General features: G+C 36.6%; 1 protein-coding gene across 2 annotated transcripts; it reads left to right on the forward strand.

Annotated features, from left to right (window-relative positions):
* The first annotated feature begins 1,257 nt into the window (after positions 1-1,257).
* SAB (HYPERSENSITIVE TO PI STARVATION 4) lies at positions 1,258-22,895 on the forward strand. Of its 2 annotated transcripts, XM_011018696.1 has the most exons (22): positions 1,258-1,644; positions 2,055-2,166; positions 2,588-2,854; positions 3,847-4,112; positions 4,397-4,610; positions 5,199-5,369; positions 5,471-5,548; positions 6,981-7,232; positions 8,402-10,513; positions 11,546-13,409; positions 13,656-13,756; positions 14,400-14,759; positions 14,966-15,084; positions 15,634-15,883; positions 16,586-16,810; positions 17,131-17,270; positions 17,901-17,973; positions 19,877-19,978; positions 20,065-20,493; positions 20,582-20,749; positions 21,476-21,854; positions 22,176-22,895. In XM_011018696.1, the coding sequence occupies exons 1-22, from the start codon at positions 1,574-1,576 to the stop codon at positions 22,283-22,285; spliced, it is 7,863 nt and encodes a 2,620-aa protein (XP_011016998.1). In that variant the 5' UTR covers positions 1,258-1,573; the 3' UTR covers positions 22,286-22,895. The 2 variants fall into 2 exon arrangements, with proteins under 2 accessions (XP_011016998.1, XP_011016999.1); XM_011018697.1 differs by lacking the exons at positions 1,258-1,644; positions 2,055-2,166; positions 2,588-2,854 and having other exon boundaries at positions 4,003-4,112; positions 4,402-4,610.
* The last annotated feature ends 1,151 nt before the right edge of the window (positions 22,896-24,046 follow it).

The raw sequence follows: 24,046 nt of genomic DNA on the forward strand, positions 1-24,046 counted from the left end.
AACCGGTTCAAATTGACCATTTTCAGTTTGGTTTGGTTTGGTTAATTAAAGAAAAAAATTGAAAAAACCAATATTATCAAGTTATGTTTCTTGTGAAGGGCAAGCCGATGCCAAAAAATGAAGAAGATCGATGATGAATTGATTCGTCTAAATGGCAAGGATTTTAGCCGTTTACAAAGTGCAAAATAATGATACTCAAAACAATCCTGTAAAATCCATGAAACTGAGAGAAAAAATTAAACAAAAATATCCTTAATACACATCTCTTTTATGCATAAATAGACAACAAACAACGTTTTCTATCTCTGTACCCTTTGTTTATAAATAATAATGATGGAGTATACAATATGGAAAGGAAAAGACAAAAATTTAGGACAAACCTTTTTCTATCCCTTCATCTTCCATTTACAAAGGCTTGAGTTTTGAATCTTTTGACCCAAAGAATTAGAGAAGGAGAGTGGTGAGAGAGGGACCACTTGCAAAACATTAGATGATTAGAGAAGAAAAGCACTGAGAGAGGACATATATTTAGGAGATAGGGGTGGCCGAGAGCAAAGCATTAGAAAGGGAGAGTGGTGAGAGAGGGAAGACATTTGAGAGAAGGGGGCAAGTTCAAAGTTGAAGGTTTGAGAAGTTTAGTTTTAGAATTTTTTTTTATAATGGGTTTAAATGTTGGCTGAATAGATTTGGTTTGATTCGGTTTAATATTTTAAAAATTAAACTAGTTTTTTTCTTAGGTTTTTTTTAGGTTTTTTAATTGGTTTATTTAGTTTTATTTTTTAATTTAGTTTTTTATGTTAATTTTTTTTATTTAATTAATTTTTTAGTATTTTTGGACAAACCTGATGAACACTTGAGATTTGTTATTTTTTTGCCAGTAAATATAGTATTGCTAATTTGGGCCAACTGGTAGGATCTTTGTAGAAAAGCTGATTTGGGCTTCTGTTCTTATTGGTCCGCTTCCAATAACGGGCTTCCGTTCAACGACCCCCATTTTAACGGTCGAATTTCCACCGTGGACCAATGATTTTGAACCATCACGTGTAGTTTATTTGCGTGCCCGTAACGCTGTCTTTACTCTCCGCTGACAAAATGGCCTCCAAATCAACCCAGTTACGAAGGACACGTTCCCTCCAACAACGACATCTGAAGCACGTTTCCCTAGAAACATCCCTCCACACTATAATCCCTGCACCCTCATTACACTTGATAAAACCCCTCAAAATGGGTAAAAAGAATAAAGAAAATAAATAGTCTTTCTCTCTCTTCCATGTCTCTCTCAGTGTGTGATCAACGAGCGTCTCACGGATCGGATCTACGCTTTTATAAATAAAAAAGAAAAAGAAAAAAGAAAAACGAACGCGATCAACGCGGCTTTCTCTCAATTGACTCGCAAGATGGAAAAAAGAACTGTGAAGAAATTTAGCTTTTTTAGGGTTTCGATTGTTCTATTTTGATGCATTTGTGGGTTGCGACCTGAAATTATGGCATAGAGAGTTTTCTGTATTTGAATATTATTTTGTGGCTTATTATTTGGATAATTAGCTGTGGAAGAAGTCGAGAAACTACGAAAATGGCAGCCTCGCCTGTCAAGTTTCTCTTCGGTTTCTTGTCGCTTTCCGTCACTTTGTGGTTGCTCTTCATGTAAGTCATTCAATTAAGATCATTTATTTTTTACTGCGTCGAAATTTGGATTGATGATCGCTAGCATAAATGGATTGAAATGGCTGGTAATTTAGGCGCGTGAATGAATGTAAATAACCTTTTCTTTTGCGTGTTGTTGATAGAATGTAGTTGACTATGGTTCATGATTAAAGCCATGGAGATGGATAATTGAATGAAGGACTCATGTTAATGTTACTAGAAGGAGACAAGGAGAAGTATATGATTATGTTTTGATAGATGATTTGGATTTAACAAATTGTTTGATGTTTTGTGGTTTAAGACATACTGTTCAGTTACCTTAGCGTTGATGGTAGATAAGCTTCGTTCAAAGTTACAGGCAGTTTTACGTGCTGCGATTAGATTAATTTTTATTGTGCATCTCTTTGCAGTTTTGCTTCTAGGTTGATGGCTTGGATTTTGAGCCGGATATTGGGGGCATCTGTTGGATTTCGAGTTGGGGGATGGAAATGTTTGAGGGATGTTGTGGTGAAGTTTAGAAAGGTCAGTCCCTTTTTTAAAAATTGATTCCATTTTAGTTGTTCTTTTAAGAGTGAATTAGAGAGGATCACCTTTTTTGACATTGTACTAAATCCTTCTTCCATTTAAAAATAAAAATAAAATTGAATAAATGAATGGCTTGTAAAAGTAGGGTTATCCGCTGGTCATAATTCACATTGGCTTATATTGTTTGAATAATTCCATGGTCTGGAAGAATTTTTCTTAACTGGAATCTACAAACTGTCTGTCACTCAAAAGTAGATTTTGACTTCAAATATACAATGAGCCAATTTTACTAGAATTGAAATGTTGTTGTGAGTTTGAGATGAAGAACCTAGTGCATTCTCCTCAAAGAATATACTGGTTTAGTGGATGAAGCATCGGGCCGTGCAATTAATTTTTCTATGAACTTGATAACTTACAGGGTCCTGTTGAGTCTATATCAGTTGGTGAGGTTAGACTTAGCATACGTCAGTCTTTGGTCAAACTCGGGGTGGGTTTCATTTCCAAGGATCCCAAGCTACAAGTATTAATATGTGACCTGGAGATTGTAATGAGGTCTTCTAGTAGAGGCACACAGAAAACAAAAACTCAGAGACCCCGACCGCGCTCTTCAGGCAGGGGAAAATGGATGGTCTTAGCTAACATCGCAAGATTTTTGTCAGTTTCAGTGACAGATTTGGCTGTGAAGGTGAGTATTTTCAATAGTCAGTACTGTAAGGGAATAGCATGTGTTTTTCACCATGCATTTCATGGGTAAAATATAGCATAAAACTTGTAGTTGATCATTTTGTCAATTTCTGTTGTTTTTTATTTTCAATTTTGTATTGGTTTTTGATTATTTTGCTTCCATCTATCTCTTTTTTTTTTCCTCCTCTTTGTTTAATAGAAGAATATTTTTTTTACTAAAGGTGAGTAAAAATGAATTTACAAAATTAAGCACCAGAAAATTTAGAAAGACACATTTTCTTAACAACTTGTTAAATGAGCATTTTTTTTATTTAAAAAAATCTGCTTAGCTTCTAGTAATCCTCTTCCTATTGATGTAATTGAGGTTAGTTATATATGTATCCTTTCCACAAGATAAGTAAATTGGAATAAGTTTAAAAATAATACATATGTGCTGATTGCATTAGCTCGTTATAAGTTATCAAGGAGTATAGCTGTAGTTTTTGCAGGGTCCAGAACAGAAAGCTAATTTCATGTATTGACTGAGTCAAATTAGTAAATGTTTAACACATCAACTGATCTGATCTTAGTCAAATTAGTAAATGTTTGATTTTGTGTTTAGTATCAATCTGAACAGCTGAAATAAGTTCATTTTGTTCCAATTTTTGTGGACTAAACCCTGGCCAATGTAAACTTGATTCTACCTGACTTGATCTTGACCTGCCTCTCGACCTACTGGTTTGCTTGGCCTCTAGTAGTTGGAGTCTGATTATTTTTTTTCTTTTTTTGACAATGAGACTTGAACATGATTCTTTAAAAGGATTGGGCATATAACAATGTGCTAAGACAGCTAGTGTTCATGCAATGCTAGAAAAGGTGGTGCTGAAAGTACACCTGGAGGTTCTTAAAGCACCTTTCTTTCTGAATTTGTGATATTAACTTATATTTTGCTCACTTATCATTCCCCCCTTTTCTTCTGTTTTATATCAAAAATTGTTTCTGGAAACATGGCAGACACCCAAAGCTACAATTGATGTCAAGGAACTGGGATTAGATATATCCAAAGATGGGGGATCCAAGCCAAATCTGTATGTCAAGCTTAACATATTACCTGTTATTATCCACATGGGTGAACCACGCATCATTTCTGACCAAATGCCTAACTTCAACAATGGAGGATGTATTTCTTCAGGAGAGGTGGCATTTGGTAATATGGACAGGTCTTCTGCTGCTTTTTGCTGCGAAGAGCTCTCTCTCTCTTGTGAATTTAATCATGAAAGGTATTTTTCTCTTGATATGTTCTTTTCCTTTAATTGCAGTTGTCAGAAATCTGATCATAACTGCTCTATCAATCAGTGATTGATTAATGGCAAGATTACCACTGCTGATATACAGAGTTTTTGGATGTTCTTTAATTCAGTTCTGACAGTTTGGATGCATTTATTTCCCGCTCTCTTCCTGTTAAAAGTTCTATAGAATGTTTTTGCCTCTTATTTCAGCTCTAGTTATAGACATGCCTGGTCTGTCAATTAAAGGTTCTTATGTATGTCTGTTTTGGATTTAGAGAAGTAGGTGTAATAATCCAGAATGTGGACATCAGCAGTGGAGAGGTCACTGTTAATCTCAATGAGGAACTTCTTTCAAGAAAAAAGAGTTCATCCAATGCCTTTGCTCATACGGATAAAGAGTTGGTTGCTGATTCTTCAGTTTCTAAAAATCAACACAGCAAACAAAAACTTGTAGCAATTACAAAGTATACTTCCATGTTTCCAGAAAAGGTTGGTGGGCTTTCTATTTATGCCATTTAGATGGGATTGCTGATTACCACATGCCCTCTCTGTCTTCATGCTTCTGTTTTCTATTTCAGTTGCTTCTTTTTGTCTATGCAACTTCATATCTCATGCTAGAATAAGGCTATATATGCAACATGAAAAGCTGGTATTTGCTCATCTAGATCCTCTAATTCTATAATTATGGTGCTTTTGTAATTCTTGCTGATTTGTAGTAATTCTCAGTAGTTGATTTGCTACATCCTCTCTCATGAATACCCTCCATATTTCACATTTAGTTGTTCCTAGAGTTTGCTCATGCTAAAAAAGTCTAGAAGTATTTAGCTCTCAATTTCCTATCTTATCCTAAGCTGACATGGCAGGCCTCTTCAAATTTGAAAATTTTAATTGTTCTTTGAGCTTCCTATTTTTTTGTCAGAGAACATACTTTAGCTTTTATGAGTTATTCTTGATCTATATATAAATTACAAAAGCCATCTCTGTCTCAAGATAAGACATGTGCTACATAAGCCTGATTTTTGCCTAATAGTCTGAATGCCAATGGAATCAACTGATAATCTTATTTTAATCTGACAGGTTTTCTTCACTTTACCGAAACTGGATGTTAGGTTTGTGCATCAAGAACATGATCTTGTTGTTGAGAATAATATAATGGGCATTCAATTAAGGAGCATCAAATCACGATCCGCTGAAGATGTGGGAGAGAGTACACTAATTGAAGTTCAAATGGATTTCAGTGAGATTCATGTATGAGCAAACAATTGTCAGAGCTCTTTTGGTGGTGTAATTTTCATATTTCTCATGCTGTTTGGCCTCTCGATGACCATGCTTTTTGCATTATATTTCAGCTTCTTAGAGAAGCTGGCACTTCTGTCTTGGAGATATTGAAAGTCAACGTCATCTCATCTGTCTACATTCCTATACAGGTAATTCCTATCATTTCAATTACTGCAGGTTAGCATCTTTGTTCAGCTGATTTCCTATATATTTATAATGGTGAGGGGCAATTGTATCACTGTGCTGAATCAGATAACTGACTTTGATGCTTACTTTTTCCTTATGCTGTTAGCTGAACATATATTGTTTTGTACTGGCTGATGCTTGGATAGCATTGTTGGAATATAAAAAATCGCTTATCATGTTTCATGGTACCTTTTCCATATCCAATTAAAGAGATGCTCACATAGATTGCTGCATTTGATACTTTTCAAGGTTTCTTAAACTAGGAGGAAAAATAATCCTTGTTGGTTTGTGTTTTTTGGCACTAGTTAGATGTTTTAGTACCCTCAAAAAAGTTGTAGGGGTTTAACCCATTCTCGCTGCATATTTGGCCTTTTGATGGTGCAAGTTGCCAATTGATTGGTTTTGGAAGCAACTGATACAGGCTGCTTTAATTTCTGGAAAAGCAGGCTTGATTTTAGATTGTCTTTTACCGAATAGTTCTTTTTTTTTTTTTTTTTTTTTTTTTCCTTTTACATTCCTAATTCTTGATGGAGTCAAGTGTGATGATTATCATATCATTTAGTTTTCTTTGAATGGTGGCGAGGATACATTTTATTTCCATCTTATCAGTGGGAGTATTTTTGTTTAATTTTCCTGTTGTAACACTGGTCAGGTGGCAGATTATAACTTGGAGTTTACACCCATATACTTTTATGGAGACCCTACCCTTTCTTCTGAACTCTTCTAGAACTGACCGAAATAAACCTACATTATGTTTTATATGCATCTAGTATTTAATGCCTTCTTAACCTAATCAAAAGTCACTTATCAGAAGAAGAACCTCGTCAATATTGGTAGCTTTTATAAGAGCTTTCTACTGAGAAAAATCTATATCATATTTTCAATGAATCAAAAGGTCAAAGTTACCTTAGTTGCTGTTATTTTCTGTTGGAAGTATTATAAGACTATTTTGACATCTCCACAAAAGGGAATGCTCTTTGTCAACAGATCCCTTTTCTAGTTGCTAAACATTGTGGGAGTGCATATCCTCACTATTGTGGATTTGTTGGGTCATAACAGCTGAACAATTGATGGAATGCATGGATTTTCTTGCTCTTATAGGTCACAAGTCCATAGAGTTCTTTATAGTGATTTTTTCCTATTGAGAAAAAGAAAATAAGGCTTTATGTATAAATTGAGAAAAAACTATTTTAAAAAAATTGCTATCAGATAAATAAGGTTGTCCGATCCAGGATGCACTCTTTCTTTTTGTTAGAGAATAATAAATTGAGCACTTTTGTAACAAAAATAGCAGAGTGATTTATATCTGTTTTAAGGCTGGGGAACTTAACAGTTTCCAGATTAATGATTCTATGCCTATTGCTTTGCTTATTCGTTGGATGCTCCGACTTTCAGCCAATCTCACCAGTTAGAGCAGAAGTTGATGTTAAGCTCGGAGGTACACAGTGCAACATCATAATGAGCAGATTAAAGCCTTGGCTGCGCCTCCACCACTCAAAGAGGAAAAAAATGGTGCTTCGAGAGGAAACATCTACTCCAGTTAGGTCTCCGACCACTGAATCTAAAGTCATCATGTGGACATGTACTGTTTCTGCTCCTGAGATGACTATTGTGCTTTATAGTATCAATGGTTTGCCTCTGTATCAAGTAAGTGATGTGCATCTTAAATTATTAGATTGTATTGAATTTTGTGAAAACAGCTGAGCTCTTACCTTACCTCTCGCATTTTGCTGGTGCCCTGTATCTGCAGGATTTTTTTTGTGTTTGTTAAATTTCTAGTAATCTTCCTCAGTCCGAAACCTTTTTATTGTTGTTATTATTATTATTATTGTTATTATTATATAGTTTAGGGGAGAGAGGGGGGTTTTGAACTTGCAACCTTCTCTTTGGAGGAGAGGTTTTTCTATCATTTAAGCCATGACTTCATCGCTTTCTCACAGACCAGAGCATGGAAAACATGTATTTAAAATTTATGTTCCCATTTTAACTCTCAACATGATGATTTATCTTTAGTCACTTCCAGTAACTAGACCTTGCATCTTAAAAGTGGAAATCTTATAATATTTATCCAGCCTTTATAGCCATTGTTGTAAGGGAACCATTTGAGTTAACGCATCTAAATTTCATGATGGTGAAATTGCTCAAACTTGTCAATCTAGTTGTCAGAATGTTAGTAGGTCATTTGCACTCTTGCTTCACACTTGACTTGAGACATTTATTGTGAACAGGTTGTTTCACCTTTTTTAGGAATTTCAGGGTCATACTTTAAAAAGTTTCGGTATTATAGAGACTGTAGTGCAAAAATGAGAAGGAGAAAGAGCCTAAATCTTGAGTCTTTTTTGCATCTCCAAGTGAATTGATATTTCCCACATTCTTTTGTTTTTCTCTTTCAAGCTTCTCAATTATGAACCTAACAGAAGGATGAGAAGTTGAACTCTCTATTGGGTTTTATCTAGTGGCATAGCAAACCTAGGGTTAGTTGGGCCATCCAAACAAATACAATCAAAGTTTAATTTTATGCTTTAGGCTGAGTGAATGATTTTTTCATCTCAGTTGCTCCTTTCTCCTCTTAAAGGATTCATTTCTACCATCTGTTTAGGACATCTGGGAATTGGTCCTCTTAGTATCTCTTACACCCAACAGACACTGCTGGTTAGATGTGTAATTAAGTAGTCAGCCATCTATACCTCCCTGCCCAATTCATAATTCACCATCTTTGTGAAATATTCATCAATATCAGAAAGCTAGCTTACTCTGAGTTTGAAACCTCCAAGTCTCAATCATATAGCATCTTAACTTTTAATTTCCTGGTGTAGGGCTGCTCCCAATCATCACATGTGTTTGCAAATAACATATCAAGCATGGGAACTGCAGTGCATATGGAACTTGGTGAATTAAACTTGCACATGGCAGATGAATATCAAGAATGCTTGAAGGAAAGCCCATTTGGTATGGAATCAAATTCAGGTGCCTTAATGCACATAGCAAAGGTTAGTTTGGATTGGGGCAAGAAAGACATTGAATCCTTGGAAGAAGATGGTTCTAGATGTAAATTGGTCCTTAATGTTGATGTCACTGGAATGGGTATTTATTTGAATTTTAAGCGTGTAGAATCACTTATAACAACTGGCATTTCCTTTCAAGCTCTCTTGAAAAGTCTTTCAGCTTCTGGTAAAAGAACAGCACAGAGCCGAGGTGGTCGGTCATCTAAACCATCAGGGAAAGGGACTCGATTCTTGAAATTCAATCTGGAACGCTGTTCTGTAAACTTTTGTGGTGACACAAGCTTGGAAAACATTGTTGTTCCAGATCCCAAGCGTGTCAATTATGGATCACAGGGTGGTCGGGTAATAATCAGTGTTTTGGATGATGGCTCTCCTCGTACTGCAAGTATAATGTCCAGTGTTTCTGATGAGTGCAAGAAGTTGAAGTATTCTGTTTCTCTTGATATTTTCCATTTTACTCTCTGTATGAACAAGGAGAAACAGTCCACAGAGATGGAACTTGAAAGAGCAAGGTCTGTGTATCAGGAATATTTGGAGGAACGCAGTCTTGATACAAAGGTTACAGTGTTTGACATGCAGAATGCAAAATTTGTACAGCGTTCTGGTGGTCTTAAAGGAATTTCCATCTGCTCTCTCTTCAGTGCTACTGATATTAAAGTCAGGTGGGAGCCTGATGTACATCTGTCATTAATTGAACTAGTTCTGCAATTGAGGTTGCTTGTACACCATCAGAAGCTCCAGGTTTATGGTAATGAATCCAAGGAAGATGCCTCTAACATGAAAGACACTGATCAGAAAAAAGAAGCCCCTTCAGCACCAGAACATTTAGATAAGCATAAGAAAAGGGAATCCATTTTTGCTGTTGATGTGGAAATGCTCACCATATCTGGTGAGGTTGGAGATGGGGTTGAAGCAGTGGTTCAGGTTCAGTCAATTTTCTCTGAGAATGCCTGTATAGGATTGCTTCTTGAAGGGCTTCTTCTCAGTTTCAATGGGTCTAGAGTGTTGAAAAGCAGCAGAATGCAAATTTCCCGTATCCCTAGCACTCCCAGTAGCTTATCTGATGCAAAGATACCAGCCTCCGTGACATGGGATTGGGTGATTCAAGGGCTTGATGTTCATATCTGCCTGCCATACAGGTTGCAGTTGCGCGCCATTGATGATTCCATTGAGGATATGTGGCGGGGTTTGAAGCTTATAACTGCTGCTAAAACTGCACTGATATTTCCCATGAAGAAAGAAACCTCAAAGCCCAAAAGGTCCAGTTCAGCAAAATTTGGAAGTGTAAAATTTTTTATACGCAAGCTAACAGCTGATATTGAGGAAGAACCAATGCAGGGTTGGCTTGATGAACACTATCAGCTGATGAAGAACGAGGCTTCTGAGCTTGCTGTCAGGTTGAAATTCTTTGATGAATTTATTTCCAAAGCGAGCCATTGTCCTAAAGCTGCCGAAACAGTTGATTCTAGTCAAGAAAGAAAGGTTATGTGGAATGGAGTTGAGATTGATCTGCAAAACCCATCAAATATTCAGGAATTGCGAGAAGGTATATATAAACAGTCATTTAGATCGTATTACAATGCCTGTCAAAAGCTAGTAACTTCAGAAGGTTCGGGTGCCTGTGTGGAAGGATTTCAGGCTGGTTTCAAGCCCAGCACTGCTAGAATTTCTCTTCTTTCTATTTCTGCTACAGAGTTAGAAGTAAGTTTAACTAGAATTGATGGTGGAGATGCTGGGATGATAGAGGTTCTGAAGAAACTTGATCCTGTTTGTTGCGAGAATGACATACCATTTTCTCGACTTTATGGGAGTAATATTTGCTTGCGTACAGGGAATCTGGTTGTTCAGTTAAGAAATTACACATTTCCTCTTTTTGCTGCTACTTCTGGTAAATGTGAAGGTTGCGTTGTGCTAGCTCAGCAGGTAACACTCAAAGTTGCTTTCCACCCTCCCCTCCCCTAACCCTTGGTGCTTCAAGTTTTCTTCTCCAGTTTATGCTCATTTACCTTGTCTGGCTTCTCCATTATCATATTGAAAGAACAATGGAAATGAAATCTACTAGCAATTGCTTACTTCTATCATGCCATGGGTTTGAATTCTACTAATGAAATTTATCACAATACTGAGCTGATAGCTGGCCTTCCCATCTCAACTTTTTTTTCGTATTAGTTTAGTTGATTTCCATAGTTAAGATTAGGTAAATTAGCTGGCCTGCTGAAGTGAGACCAAACCAAAAAATTATTATGTATGTTGACAAATAACTACTACTAAAAGAGGTCCAAATATTTGAGTGTATGTGGATGGAGAGATGGTCTACTTTGGAGAGAGGCCATCCCTTTAACTTGTTTGAGGTCGTTATCTGACAATCTAGCCTAAAATGGTAGAGAATAAAGTTTGGAAACCAAAGTTTTTGGGGTTAACAAATTTAAGGGTATCCTTTAAATAGCATTTCCGATATGTCTGCACCAATTAATTTATTTGTGAAATCAGATAGATTAGAGATTTGACCAGAGCATTTATTTAATGGCCATGGACCACTTTTTTTTTCAATTATGTGGATAACTAACTAAAGCCCCCTTTCTCCTGAAATTAAACACATTCCAGTGCTCTTCATAGTATTTGCTTGAAACATTCTAGAAAAGCATAAAAATATCATGGTACAGGCATTTGTTTTATTGGCTACAGTATTTGATAATGGAAGGGACTAGTAAGTCAGTGACATGATTTTTCTCAAATGCTTGTGGTGTGTCTAAATAGTAGAATTGCGGTAATATTGTTTTCCCACTGCCAGTGTGAGGTGCAATATGATGGCTGGCTAAACTTCCTGTCAAGAATAATGTATGAAACACAAGAACTAGTATCTGTTCTTCTTTATTTGCATCTCTATTCATCTGTGATGTTATGTCTTGACTCCCCTCCCCCCTCTGTGATTATGACTTTTCTCCTCTGAATCAGGCAACAAGTTTTCAGCCCCAAATTTACCAAGATGTCTTTATTGGGAGATGGAGAAAGGTGCGCATGCTTCGTTCCGCTAGTGGCACGACTCCTCCAGTTAAATCGTACTTTGATTTACCTTTACATTTTCAAAAAGGAGAAGTGTCTTTTGGAGTGGGTTATGAACCATCTTTTGCTGATGTGAGCTATGCTTTTATGGTGGCTCTTCGGAGAGCTAATCTAAGTGTTAGGAATTCTGATGCTCCACAAGTTCAACCACCAAAAAAGGAGCGTAGCTTACCATGGTGGGATGATATGAGAAACTATATTCACGGAAATATCACTTTATTCTTCTCTGAAACTAGATGGCACGTTCTTGCAACAACTGATCCTTATGAAAAGCTTGACCAACTTCAGTTTGTATCTGGTTTGATGAAGATCCAGCAATCAGATGGTCGTGTTTATGTGTCTGCACAGGATTTTAAGATTTTAATTAGCAGTTTGGAGAAACTGGCAAGCAGCTGTGGCTTAAAACTCCCTTCTGGTGCATCTGGTGCCTTACTTGAAGCCCCGGTCTTTACTCTTGAAGTCACAATGGATTGGGAATGTGATTCTGGAACTCCACTGAACCATTACTTGTACGCACTTCCAATTGAAGGCAAGCCTCGAGAAAAAGTTTTTGATCCATTCAGGTCTACATCTCTATCCCTCCGATGGAACTTCTCTTTTAGGCCCTCCCCTCCCTCGTGTGAGAGTCAATTGCCTTCCTCCTCTTCAGTAGATAGCAAAGTTGTAAATGGAACTGTCTATGATCTACCTTACAAGCCAGAAAATGTTTCAACAGCTTCCCCAACTTTGAATATTGGTGCACATGATTTAGCGTGGCTGATTAAGTTCTGGAACATGAATTATCTCCCTCCACACAAATTACGTTCCTTCTCCCGTTGGCCTCGCTTTGGAATTGCAAGAGCTATCAGATCAGGCAATTTATCATTAGACAAGGTGATGACAGAATTTTTTCTCCGCATTGATGCTACACCTACTTGTATAAAACACATGCCTTTAGATGTTGATGATCCGGCAAAAGGACTTACATTTAACATGACAAAGATGAAATATGAACTCTGTTATAGCCGGGGTAAGCAGATGTTCACTTTTGAATGCAAGCGTGATCCTCTTGATCTTGTTTACCAAGGTCTCGACCTTTACATGCCCAAGGCTATCTTAGATAAAGTGGACTCTAACAGTGTGCCAAAAGCAGTTCAAGTGACCAGGAATAATTCTCAATCCTCAGCTGTTAATAGAATTCCCAGTGAGAAACGCAATAATATGGGTGGTTGCACTGAGAAGCACCGTGATGATGGATTTCTTTTGTCGTGTGATTATTTTACAATCAGAAGGCAGTCGCGAAAGGCTGATGCTGACAGGTTGTCAGCATGGCAAGAGGCTGGGAGAAGAAACCTTGAGATGACATATGTGAGGTCTGAGTTTGAAAATGGGAGTGAGAGTGATGATCACACAAGATCTGATCCAAGTGATGACGATGGATACAATGTAGTAATAGCTGACAACTGCCAGCAAGTTTTTGTTTATGGCCTCAAGCTTTTATGGACTATTGAGAATAGGGATGCTGTTTGGTCCTGGGTTGGTGGAATATCCAAAGCATTTGAACCCCCTAAGCCTTCTCCTTCTCGACAGAATGCGAGGAAATTGCATGAAGAGAACCAGTTAGATCCCAAATCTGAGGTGCTTCAAGATGATATCTCCAATCTCCCTTCTATCAGTCATAAAGTAGATACCCCTTCTCATCATGTGGAGACCTCAGGAACTCTTTCATCTCCATCACATTCAGCTAAAGTAAAGAATTCATCATTTCCTTCAATTGGTATGTCAGTAGCACACCTTGTGATTTCAGTTTAAAGGATCTCACTTGGGAATACACATGTTTTATTGAAGAAGCAACATTTCAGAACTCTCACTGTTTTTTGGTGATGCAATGCTATTCAGTGTGTTTATAACTCTTTTAAATATACTTGATGATTGTAATCTCAATTTTCTACAAACTTTTTCTTAATTGAGATCTATAAACTACCATAGAGCATAACATTACTGTTTTTTGCTTTGTCATCAGTGACAAATGGAAGTATTGATGATTCTGAGGAAGAAGGCACTCGTCATTTCATGGTGAATGTTATGGAGCCACAATTCAATCTTCATTCAGAAGAAGCCAATGTAACTTTTGAACCATGACTTTCTTAAATATTTGTTCATGTGGTCATTAGCTTTTTCTCTTTTCCTGTGGTTATGATTTACATGTCCATATTTTTTTCAAAAATTTATGCGTCGAAGATTTTATTAGTGAGAAAGGAATTTGAGTTGTAGCAAGGACTAAGGAGGATAAGAAATTCTTCAGACATTAGAAGAGGACCAAATAATTTCATGATTGTTTTAAATGTCCTATTTTGTGGCTTTATCTTCTGTCTCATTACCTTTTTCTTTTCTTGCTTTTTATTTTCATTAATATTCAGTTGATTATTTTATGCCATTGATATCCTAAGCACACGAGAAGCCTATGGGTGAGGGATTTTTGTGCTTAAGAAAGTAAAAGAAATAAAATATAAATTACTATGTTGGAAACCAGTTTGGTTTTATTACATCTAATCTCTGTTTTTTGAAATCAAGGAGTAATTCCTGTAGAATTTCAATTTCTCTTGTAATGTAGGTTTCTGCAGTAATTCTGGTTCATTCTTGTGCAGTGTAGTTGTGCTGGAAATGTAACATAGTTGCTCGATAAAATGTGTATGTTTAAGTTTATCTAATGAAACCTCTAACAAACAATGCTTTTGCTTTGGGGTTATTTTTTTTTTTCCACCAGGGTAGATTCTTGCTTGCTGCCGTTTCTGGTCGTGTTTTAGCTCGATCATTTAATTCTATTCTTCATGTTGGATATGAGATTATTGAACAAGGAATGGTCAATGGAAATGTACAACAAATTCCTGAACATGTACCTGCAATGACATGGAAGCGCATGGAGTTCTCTGTAATGTTGGAGCATGTACAGGCTCATGTTGCACCAACTGATGTTGATCCAGGGGCTGGATTGCAGTGGCTTCCAAAAATTCTTAGAAGCTCTCCAAAAGTAAAGCGAACTGGTGCTCTACTTGAAAGAGTGTTTATGCCTTGTGATATGTACTTTCGGTACACAAGACACAAAGGTGGTACTCCAGACTTGAAGGTAAGAAACAGCAATGTTATGCTATAGGATAGATTTTCTAGATTGTCTTGCATATCAAATACAAGGAGCTTGGTTGTGTTTGATCACTTATTTTACTTGTGTCCCCTTGCAATCCTCTGAAGTTAATATTTTAAGTGCTGGTTGTTTTATCAAGTTGAATTCTTTGTTTTGAACAATATGCTCATCTTTGATTTCATTTATTGTAGGTCAAGCCTCTAAAAGAGCTTACATTCAATTCTCATAATATAATGGCAACAATGACATCCCGGCAGTTTCAGGTTATGCTGGATGTGTTGACTAATCTTCTCTTTGCACGGCTCCCCAAGTGAGGAATTTTTTCTCCTTTCTTAGATGTATCTTAGGAATCATGTCTTGACAATTTTTGATATTCAAAATTTTGAGCTGCATTCAGTTTAACCAGTTTGTTCTTTTCTGTCATGTTTTTGGCATATCTTATGCATGTAGAATTGCCATTGGAGTTTCGTTCATCAAAGGGCTTTTTTCCGTTTCTTTTTGTGCATCTTTTCACCTTTCCCATCTGCGTGTAGTTGACTCTGATAACTCAAAACAGTAATTTTTATGTTTGTTTTGTGTACACTGTAGATTAGAAATGAACTTTGCGGCATATGCTTGGACTTGTCAGATAAAATCTGTTTCAGATCGCTTTTAGTAATATGTGTAGGCTCTTTGTCAGTTTTAATTTGTAAAGACTTCAGTTAATGAAGATATCATCAAATAAAATCTAGGTTTAGGCTTGTAGATTCTATCCACCTAAAGCAACTACCTTTTGATCTATGAAGTTAAGCATTCAACTAATCTCTTGAAATCATTGCATTTCTGCTCCTGATTGGTTAGAGGAATGTCTGTTATTTAGGCCTAGAAAAAGCAGCCTGTCATATCCTGCTGAAGATGATGGAGATGTTGAAGAGGAGGCAGATGAGGTGGTTCCTGATGGTGTTGAAGAGGTAGAAAATGCGAAAATCAACCTTGAACAGAAAGAGCGGGAGCATAAGTTGATTCTTAATGACATCAGGAAATTGTCTCTATTTAGCGATACTTCTGGAGACCCGGTTTCAAGAAAGGAAGTTGACTTGTGGATGGTCACTGGTGGAAGATCCACTCTGGTGAGGAAAAAATGGTGAACTATGTTAAAATTAGAAGTTCCATGAATTATCATCAAGTTAATTATAAATAATAAAAAAATTGTCTTTTATTTAAATACTGTTTGTTTCTTGGTTGGACATTGATGCTCTCTTCAAACTGTGGGGGAGAGATTATCTCACATGATATTTGAATTTGGACATCTCTTGAAACTGTTTTGGTTGTGGTTGTGGTTCTAGGGTAGGGATCCCTTTGCTAGCACGCCCTACCATCATGTTTAGAGCAATTCCAGTGAACTTTCACCTTCACTTGAAAGGATAACAGGTCACTTCATGTTATTTTTAGGTTTGAGTGCCTATATGGTTGTGGAGAGGAAATTTAGTGCTTATTTTTTTCAACTGGAAAAAAAATAGCAGCCAAAATATGACTTTTATAGGTTTCAATTAATAATGCTGGGATTTCAAATCTGAAGTTTAGTTTTGAATGCACTGCTATTTGACAATAGTAAATGATAGATGTAAGTAGGTGAGACGGTTTGTTTCTGTGGCTCTCATTTTCTTCTGAATCTTCTGTTGCATGCTGTTTGAATGTAATCTAAAGTTTCAGCATTGAATATTTCTGTCCTGTGCAAAAGTTTGTTTCTGTTTGTGTATCTTCTTCTAGTATTATTGATAAATTCTTCAGGATGCTATAGACTGTAATCTATTCAAGCTTCATGCTCCCAGGTGCAAGGACTAAAGAGAGAGCTTGTAAGTGCAAAGAAGTCTAGGAAGGAGGCATCTGTATCTCTAAGGATGGCTCTGCAGAAAGCTGCTCAGTTACGACTGATGGAGAAGGAGAAAAACAAAAGTCCGTCCTATGCCATGCGTATATCTTTGAAAATTAATAAAGTTGTTTGGAGCATGCTTGTAGATGGGAAAACTTTTGCAGAGGCTGAGATAAACGACATGGTGGGCACCAAAAGCTTTCCTTCTTTTCCTCTCTTTTTCTTGGTCTCTTATCATTCAATTACTAACAAATTAACTGCATCTACCGTAGTATTTAAAACTGTCCTTCATGAGAAGTTCTCTCTTCTCTTGTTTATGAAAAAGAAAAAGAACTTGACATATAGTTACTAGAGCTTGGTGTCCAAGTCTAGGTTATAAGACATTTGTGTTTGATATGGTTCCAAATAGATTTTGGTGGGCTTTGATTCTTTATTTACTTATTTCCTAAAAAATCTGATTCTTTCAAGGATGTTTATTTTTATGGTTTTTTTTTTTATTAACAGATATTTGATTTTGACCGGGATTACAAGGATGTCGGGGTTGCTTTGTTTACAACAAAGTATTTTGTCGTGAGAAACTGCTTGTCTAATGCCAAGTGTGATATGGTGTTGTCACCATGGAATGCTCCAACAGATTGGGGAAAGTATGTACCTTTCATATCTGTGTGCATTTAATGGTACTTTAGGTTACTTCCATTGTTATTGGTTAATCATTTACAGAGTTGAGGTTTCATTTACCACTTTGTTGTTTATAGTTGTTATATATATCACTGCGGTGATTGTGTTCCATAGTTTTTATTTGTTGATTTACAAGGCATGTCTTCTTCTTGTTTATCATATAACTCATATATCATATAAATAATCTTTGGACGTTAAAACTTTTTTGAGGACAAGAAAGGGCTTGGTTTTAATTGTGTGACCATATTACCTGTGCCGTATTCTTTTTTTATTGATATATCATATATATCACTGTGAGAAGCTGTGAGGCTTGTGTTTACCATGCATGTTTCTCATTTGTTGAATAAATATCTAGATACTTCGAGCAGATCATAGTACAATGATATCTAGGTTCAGGAATGATTTGAAAATTGCTTTATTAATGCATTGCTAGTAGTCATCCAGTAGATTGTTGAAATGGAGCAGAGACTGCTATTCTGATACTGAGAAGTTTAATCTGTGTTCCTTTCTAATACCCATTCAGTTGTTTTAGCTTCAAGTACCCTCCTAAATATTGTATTTATTATTCAGCAAAATGCAATTATTTTTGGCTGCAGAGAAGTCATGCTACGTGTAGATGCAAAGCAAGGGGCTCCGAGGGATGGAAATTCTCGTATTGAACTTTTCCAGGCAATTCAGTGCTCCTTTACTTCCCCATTATTAACTCTTCATGATGAGCATCAAGCAAAAATAGATGTAGGGTGCACACTAGATATGTGAAAATTCTAATCTGTTGAAACCTTCAAATTTTAAGCCTCTCCCCACCTGTTTGATCATTCATCCAAGAGCTTACTGGATACTGATTAAATAGGAAGAAAGGAAATTAAAAGAGGACAATGAAGAAGAGGCATTATATATTAACATTAATACAAATATGCCACGCACATGATGTCCTCTTTATTGCTGAATGTATTAAATACATGTGTTTGTGTTTGTGTGTGCATGCAAAGTGCTCTTATTGCTGGGTGTGTCTGATCATTTAAATGCCAAGAAGCAGAATAGTACAGCTCAAAACACTGATGAAATGAGAACATCGGATAAGTCAATTGTCTTCATAATATTTTTTTTGTTGGTTGTTTTTGTAAACCCACCCAACTCCATTCAAAGGCCTGCACAACCCTCTCAGTGTAGACAACCACATAAAGTTCTCAATCTTCAAAATTTGTAAGAATCTTAAAACTAGCCAATGAAACCCCAGTCAGGAAAAAAAAAAACCTGTTCATCAAAGAATCCATAGACCGACTCTGCTGGAAAAGATCCTTTGGCAGTTTTGCTTCTCCATTTACTTCTCACCAGCCTACAGCAATCACCTCTAATTTTGTTTCTTGGAGGAAAACTAAATACCATTTATTTTTCACCTTGTCACTCTGATCTTTCTGACTTCCATGCATTCTAACAAATTCCTGATCACATTTTACCCAAAAGAAACCTTACAGGAAAAAAAATAATGGAAATTAAAACCTTTTGATGTGGTTAGTCAACCACTTGTAAGAATAATGGTGGCAATCTGTGTAGCAAAGCACCGCACCCAAGCACCAATTGTCTCATCACCATCTTTCTTGCTTTGAACTCATTACAAGAAAAGTTGCTGTAAATGGAAGACCTAGCCACTCCTACACATATGCTAACAGCCATTTATCCTTTGACATTGATTATATAGAGCATATGGTAACAAGCACTCTATACATGCTCTCAACCTTTCTTCACATTTAATATTTAATCTCCAGCCCTTTCTAAGCCTCATAAATACATACATCTGTCAGTTCTGTCTCCAGTCTCTCTCCCCCTAGAAATCTAGGGGTTTTAGATGAAATGAAAGAATATACAAGGTGTTTCTGTCAAGGAAAGAGAATGGAGTTCTGTGAGGGCAGTGCACGCATCCTTTGGAATATGGAGACTTGGGTTAGATATGTCTATGAGATGAGCTGGGTAAAAGGGTAGGTGGAACTCTAAAAACATTGGCTAGATAAAACCAGAATAATCTGCTTCTTATATGTAATCAAATATTTACAAATGAATTTTTTTCTTTTATTTTCCAAACCAAACAAAACTGAGAACTGATCTCTCTTTTGAAAAGCAACCTCATTAACCTAAATGCATCCATTTGGTTAAATAATTTGGTTTAAACAAAATGATGCTGACCCTTAGCCCCAATGACATCCCTGGAGAGGAGGATAACACTGCACTGTGCACATCAATTAGCAAATAATGTTACAAATCAAGAAAATATCTGTTAGCAGTCATGATACCTGTGTACCTCTTATTACAGCTTTCATCGCTGTATTTAATGCATGTAATGAAAGGAAGGACAAGAAGGTTTCTTCGTTCTTTTGGTTCTGATGGTCTCCAAATGCTTACATTACGATAACAACTCAACAAAACATTATATCACAAGCATTTTGTGTGTGAAGGCTCATGTGTGCTTAATAAAATTGTTTTTATGAGATCCGTAGAGGTTATTTCCACCTTTTGAAAAGTTCCTATATTTGGTCGTTGCGTTATTTTAATAGAACCTTATTTTTTTCTACTGCAGGTAAAGATTTTTCCCCTTAAGATTTATTTGACAGAGACAATGTACAAAATGATGTGGGAATATTTCTTCCCTGAAGAAGAACAAGATTCACAACGGCGGCAGGTTAGTGTGAATTGTCAATTCTCGTAAGGCAAAAAAGATAATTTGTTGAAGATGCTAAGGTTGATGTTCCACTTCCTGAGCTGCAGGAAGTTTGGAAGGTTTCAACAACTGCTGGTGCAAGACGTGTTAAGAAAGGCCCATCAAGCCATGAAGCTTCTTCGTCATGCAGTCATACAACAAAAGAGTCTGATGTCGCATCCAAAGTGATTGGCAGTTCAGCCCCTGAGTTAAGGAGAACATCTTCTTTTGATAGAACATGGGAGGAGACGGTTGCAGAGTCTGTTGCTACTGAACTTGTCTTGCAGGCCCACTCATCTGGCATATCTTCCTCAAAAAGTGAGCCATTTGATTCTATTGAGCAACCAGATGAATCATCTAGAAGCAAGTCAAAAGAGTCCAAGCCTGTGAAGTCTGGTCGGTCATCTCATGAGGAGAAAAAGGTTGGAAAAACAAATGAAGAGAAAAGATCTCGACCTCGAAAAGTAATGGAATTTAACAACATTAAGATAAGCCAGGTTGGTTCATGGTGTGAAACAATCATTTATTATACTGTATTGCATTGATTTATTGTGCAGTAAGATGTTTCGTATTACTCTGTTGTAGGTTGAGCTGCAGCTTACTTATGAAAGCTCAAGATTTAATCTGCATGAACTTAAGCTGCTGATGGATACATTTCACCGTGTTGAGTTTACTGGGACTTGGAGAAGACTGTTCTCCAGAGTTAAGAAGCATGTTGTCTGGGGAACCTTGAAGTCTGTTACAGGAATGCAGGTAATGAATCTGTGCTGAGATACATTTGCCGCTTCTAATTCCATTAATCAGTAAGTTTTTTCCTTTCCAAGGATGCAGTTTGATTCTATCCAATCCTATCTAGCATGAAGTTTGTGTTATTTCTTATGGCAAATGAGAGATACATGGAGAAACTGTCTCTGTAATGAAAATGATATAAACTCAGGTAGTCACTACACTGTGACAGTGCTTGATTGACTACTCATCCCTTTTTGCATGTGTATTATCTATACATAAGCCTGAGGGAGCAGCTTAGCAGTTTAAAAAGGTTCCATAAATCAAGTCCTCTTGCACTCTTTTCTTGTTTCGCTTTTTCCTTCCAATTGTGAGCGCAAATTCCAAATTTTGTATCCTTTTCATTTTCAGATCTCAAAGGTAGTTTCCTTTCACTTAACTCAGCTAACACCTAAACATTATATCATGAGACAAAAAAAGAAGAGAGAACTGTTTGTTGATAAAGTCTGTAGATCAAATTATGAATATTTTAGCTAGAAGATAATACAATTTATGAATTTAGCCTTGTATATATCAGATGAAAATTGAGCTGTTCATAGTGATGAGCTGTTAGTGTCTTTATTTTAGAATTTAACTAATCTGGTATTGTAAGTATGATAAAATATCCTGTGTTGTCATTTAAATCCTGTACTGATTTCCCTTACTTTCTTAGGTTAAATTTAAATCCTGCACTGATTTCCCTTACTTTCTTAGGGTAAAAAGTTTAAAGACAAAGCACACGGTCAACGGGATCCTAATGTAGCCAGCGTTCCTGATAGTGACCTTAATTTTAGTGACAATGATGATGGTCTGGCAGTGCAATCTGATCAATATCCAAACTGGCTCAAGCGTCCAACTGATGGAGCAGGTGATGGGTTTGTGACTTCCATAAGGGGTCTTTTCAATACTCAGCGTCGCAAGGCCAAAGCATTTGTACTTCGAACAATGAGAGGTGAAGCAGAGAATGACTTTCATGGAGAGTGGAGTGAAAGTGATGCTGAGTTCTCTCCCTTTGCTCGGCAACTTACCATAACAAAAGCTAAGAGGCTTATTAAGCGGCACACGAAGAAATTCCGCTCTAGAGGACAGAAAGGTTTGCCAGATTTTTTTCTCCATGGATTTTGTTTTGAATGTGGAGACATTAATTGTTCACTTAAAAAGGATTTTGGAAGTCATTAGCAACCCCACCCTGTCCCATAAAAGGAAAAGAAAAGAAAAATAAGAAACCTATCATGGTATTCCAAAAGAAATTTCATGGTTCTGTTCTATTGTTATGATCGTCCACATATCTTTGTGGTATATGCTACTATATTCAATTTCTGCACATGGATACACTCTTATCTTGTGTTGAGATTTTTATAATCCCCTGATTTTCACCATTTTAACTTTAGACTCACTTCCATGCTGCCTTCAGGTTCATCATCGCAACAAAGAGAATCACTTCCATCATCTCCAAGGGAATCCACTCCATTTGAAAGTGATTCATATAGCGATTCTTCACCATACGAGGATTTTCATGAGTAATTAATTTTCAATCAGCAAAAAGAGATTAGGAAGGCTTTCATTCTTCGTGGCAAAAAGGATTTTCCAAGTTACCTGTTAAGGCAGTTCAAGGGACCAACAGCGTGCAAGAATGGAGCATGCTCAATGGTGACAGGCTACAAACACGAGCACTTTCCAATAGTCGTTGACAGTCGACCTGTGCTGATCCTTCGAAGCCCGCACCAAGAGCCCTCACTGCCCTCTTGGATTGATTCAAAAGGTTGTATGTGTACAGTTTTTTGCAGCTACCAAGTATACAGACTCCCAAAGCATTATAAGAAGAGTGTTGTCATCGAGGACATGTTTGGTCTGCCAGGCTTTTAACCCATTCGTTGGGTTTCAGGTCGAGACTCTGCAGTATCTTTGGGCTTCTGGGACAAAACCAATCGCCATTAGGTAGAAACTATTTTTACCATTAAGAAGTGGACTCCTTGCTGTTGTTTTTCCGTTCCAAAATCTACTGGACTGAAAATAAGAAAAGTATTTAAGCTTAAAGTAGGCCATGACATGTTGTCTTGTAAAGTTGGGGTTCATTGGAATGGAAATCCAAATATATATATATTTTTTCATGCCGATGGAATCTCTTGGAAAACTTGGTCTATCTAGTTTTTACAAGTTCAAGGCTAGGCCGGCCCTGCATGCTTGCTCGCTCCATTATACAAGAATTACATGAGGCGTTAAATAGAGCTACTTAAAGCATGAAAAATAAAAGGCAAGATGAAAATTATAATGATTCGGCATGCACGCTCAACTGAAAGCCAATAAAACAAAAGGAAACGTTAAATAAAGACATTGTTTATTGTATCAGAGTTCGATGACAAGATACGGGAGTCCTTGTGATTCTGATGAAATTAAGTCTACAAGATGTGCAGCTTCTTGATGAAAGATGATTAGGTCTTCAGTGTTTGAACTCTTGCATATCCCAAGAAAGACTCGTGTTCAAGTTTAAATCCATTCTACTCAAGCCTATTGAGGGCGTGCTAACATGTTCAAGTCTTTGGATCTGTAACGGTCATCAAAGGAGAAAAGGAAAAGAAGTAGTATGATCAATCTCATAAATGGAAAGAAAATATTACATGCTCATAGCAGGAGAAGATTATATACAACAGCTGTAAGATGAAAACCAACTCAAAACAAGAAAGTCAGGTCTCAGATTAACAATGGAGATGAGAAGAGCTAGCAACCTGTCCAGAGATCATGTTCTCAAGAAGGATTGAATTGGTAAGTTGCTTGACAAATCTGGGGTTACCAAGGCAAGAATCATAATGAACAGCTAACGGAAAGCACACCAAGTGTTTGTCAAACTGAAGGTTGAATGGTAAATCTTTCTAGAAAAAATTGATCTTGCACGATTGCTTGGTTTGGTTTTTATCTAAAATAAATAACTAAAGTGAAATTTTTTATTTTTTAAATTAAAATTCAAAATCAAATCAAAACTGATTAAAATCAATTAATTGTTGTTCGGTATGATTCGGTCAATTAAAGTAAAAAAAATTGAGAAAAACTGATTTAATTTTCTTAGGCTATTTTTGAGCTTTGTTGTAATTTATATTGGGTTTTTTATGAAATTTTAATGGGCTTTTCAAAGCCTTGTAATTGTTTTAAATAGCCTATTCTAATCATTCAATTTTCCTTTACTAGATTTCTATTTTCTCAAATCTCCAATAGCAAGAGAAATTTCACGAACACACACCAATAAATTAATAAAATTTAAATTTACAAAGCATGATGGATTTAACAAAT

Source organism: Populus euphratica, unplaced genomic scaffold (genome assembly GCF_000495115.2).
Source record: "Populus euphratica unplaced genomic scaffold, PopEup_1.0 scaffold6.1, whole genome shotgun sequence".
Lineage (NCBI taxonomy): Eukaryota > Viridiplantae > Streptophyta > Magnoliopsida > Malpighiales > Salicaceae > Populus > Populus euphratica.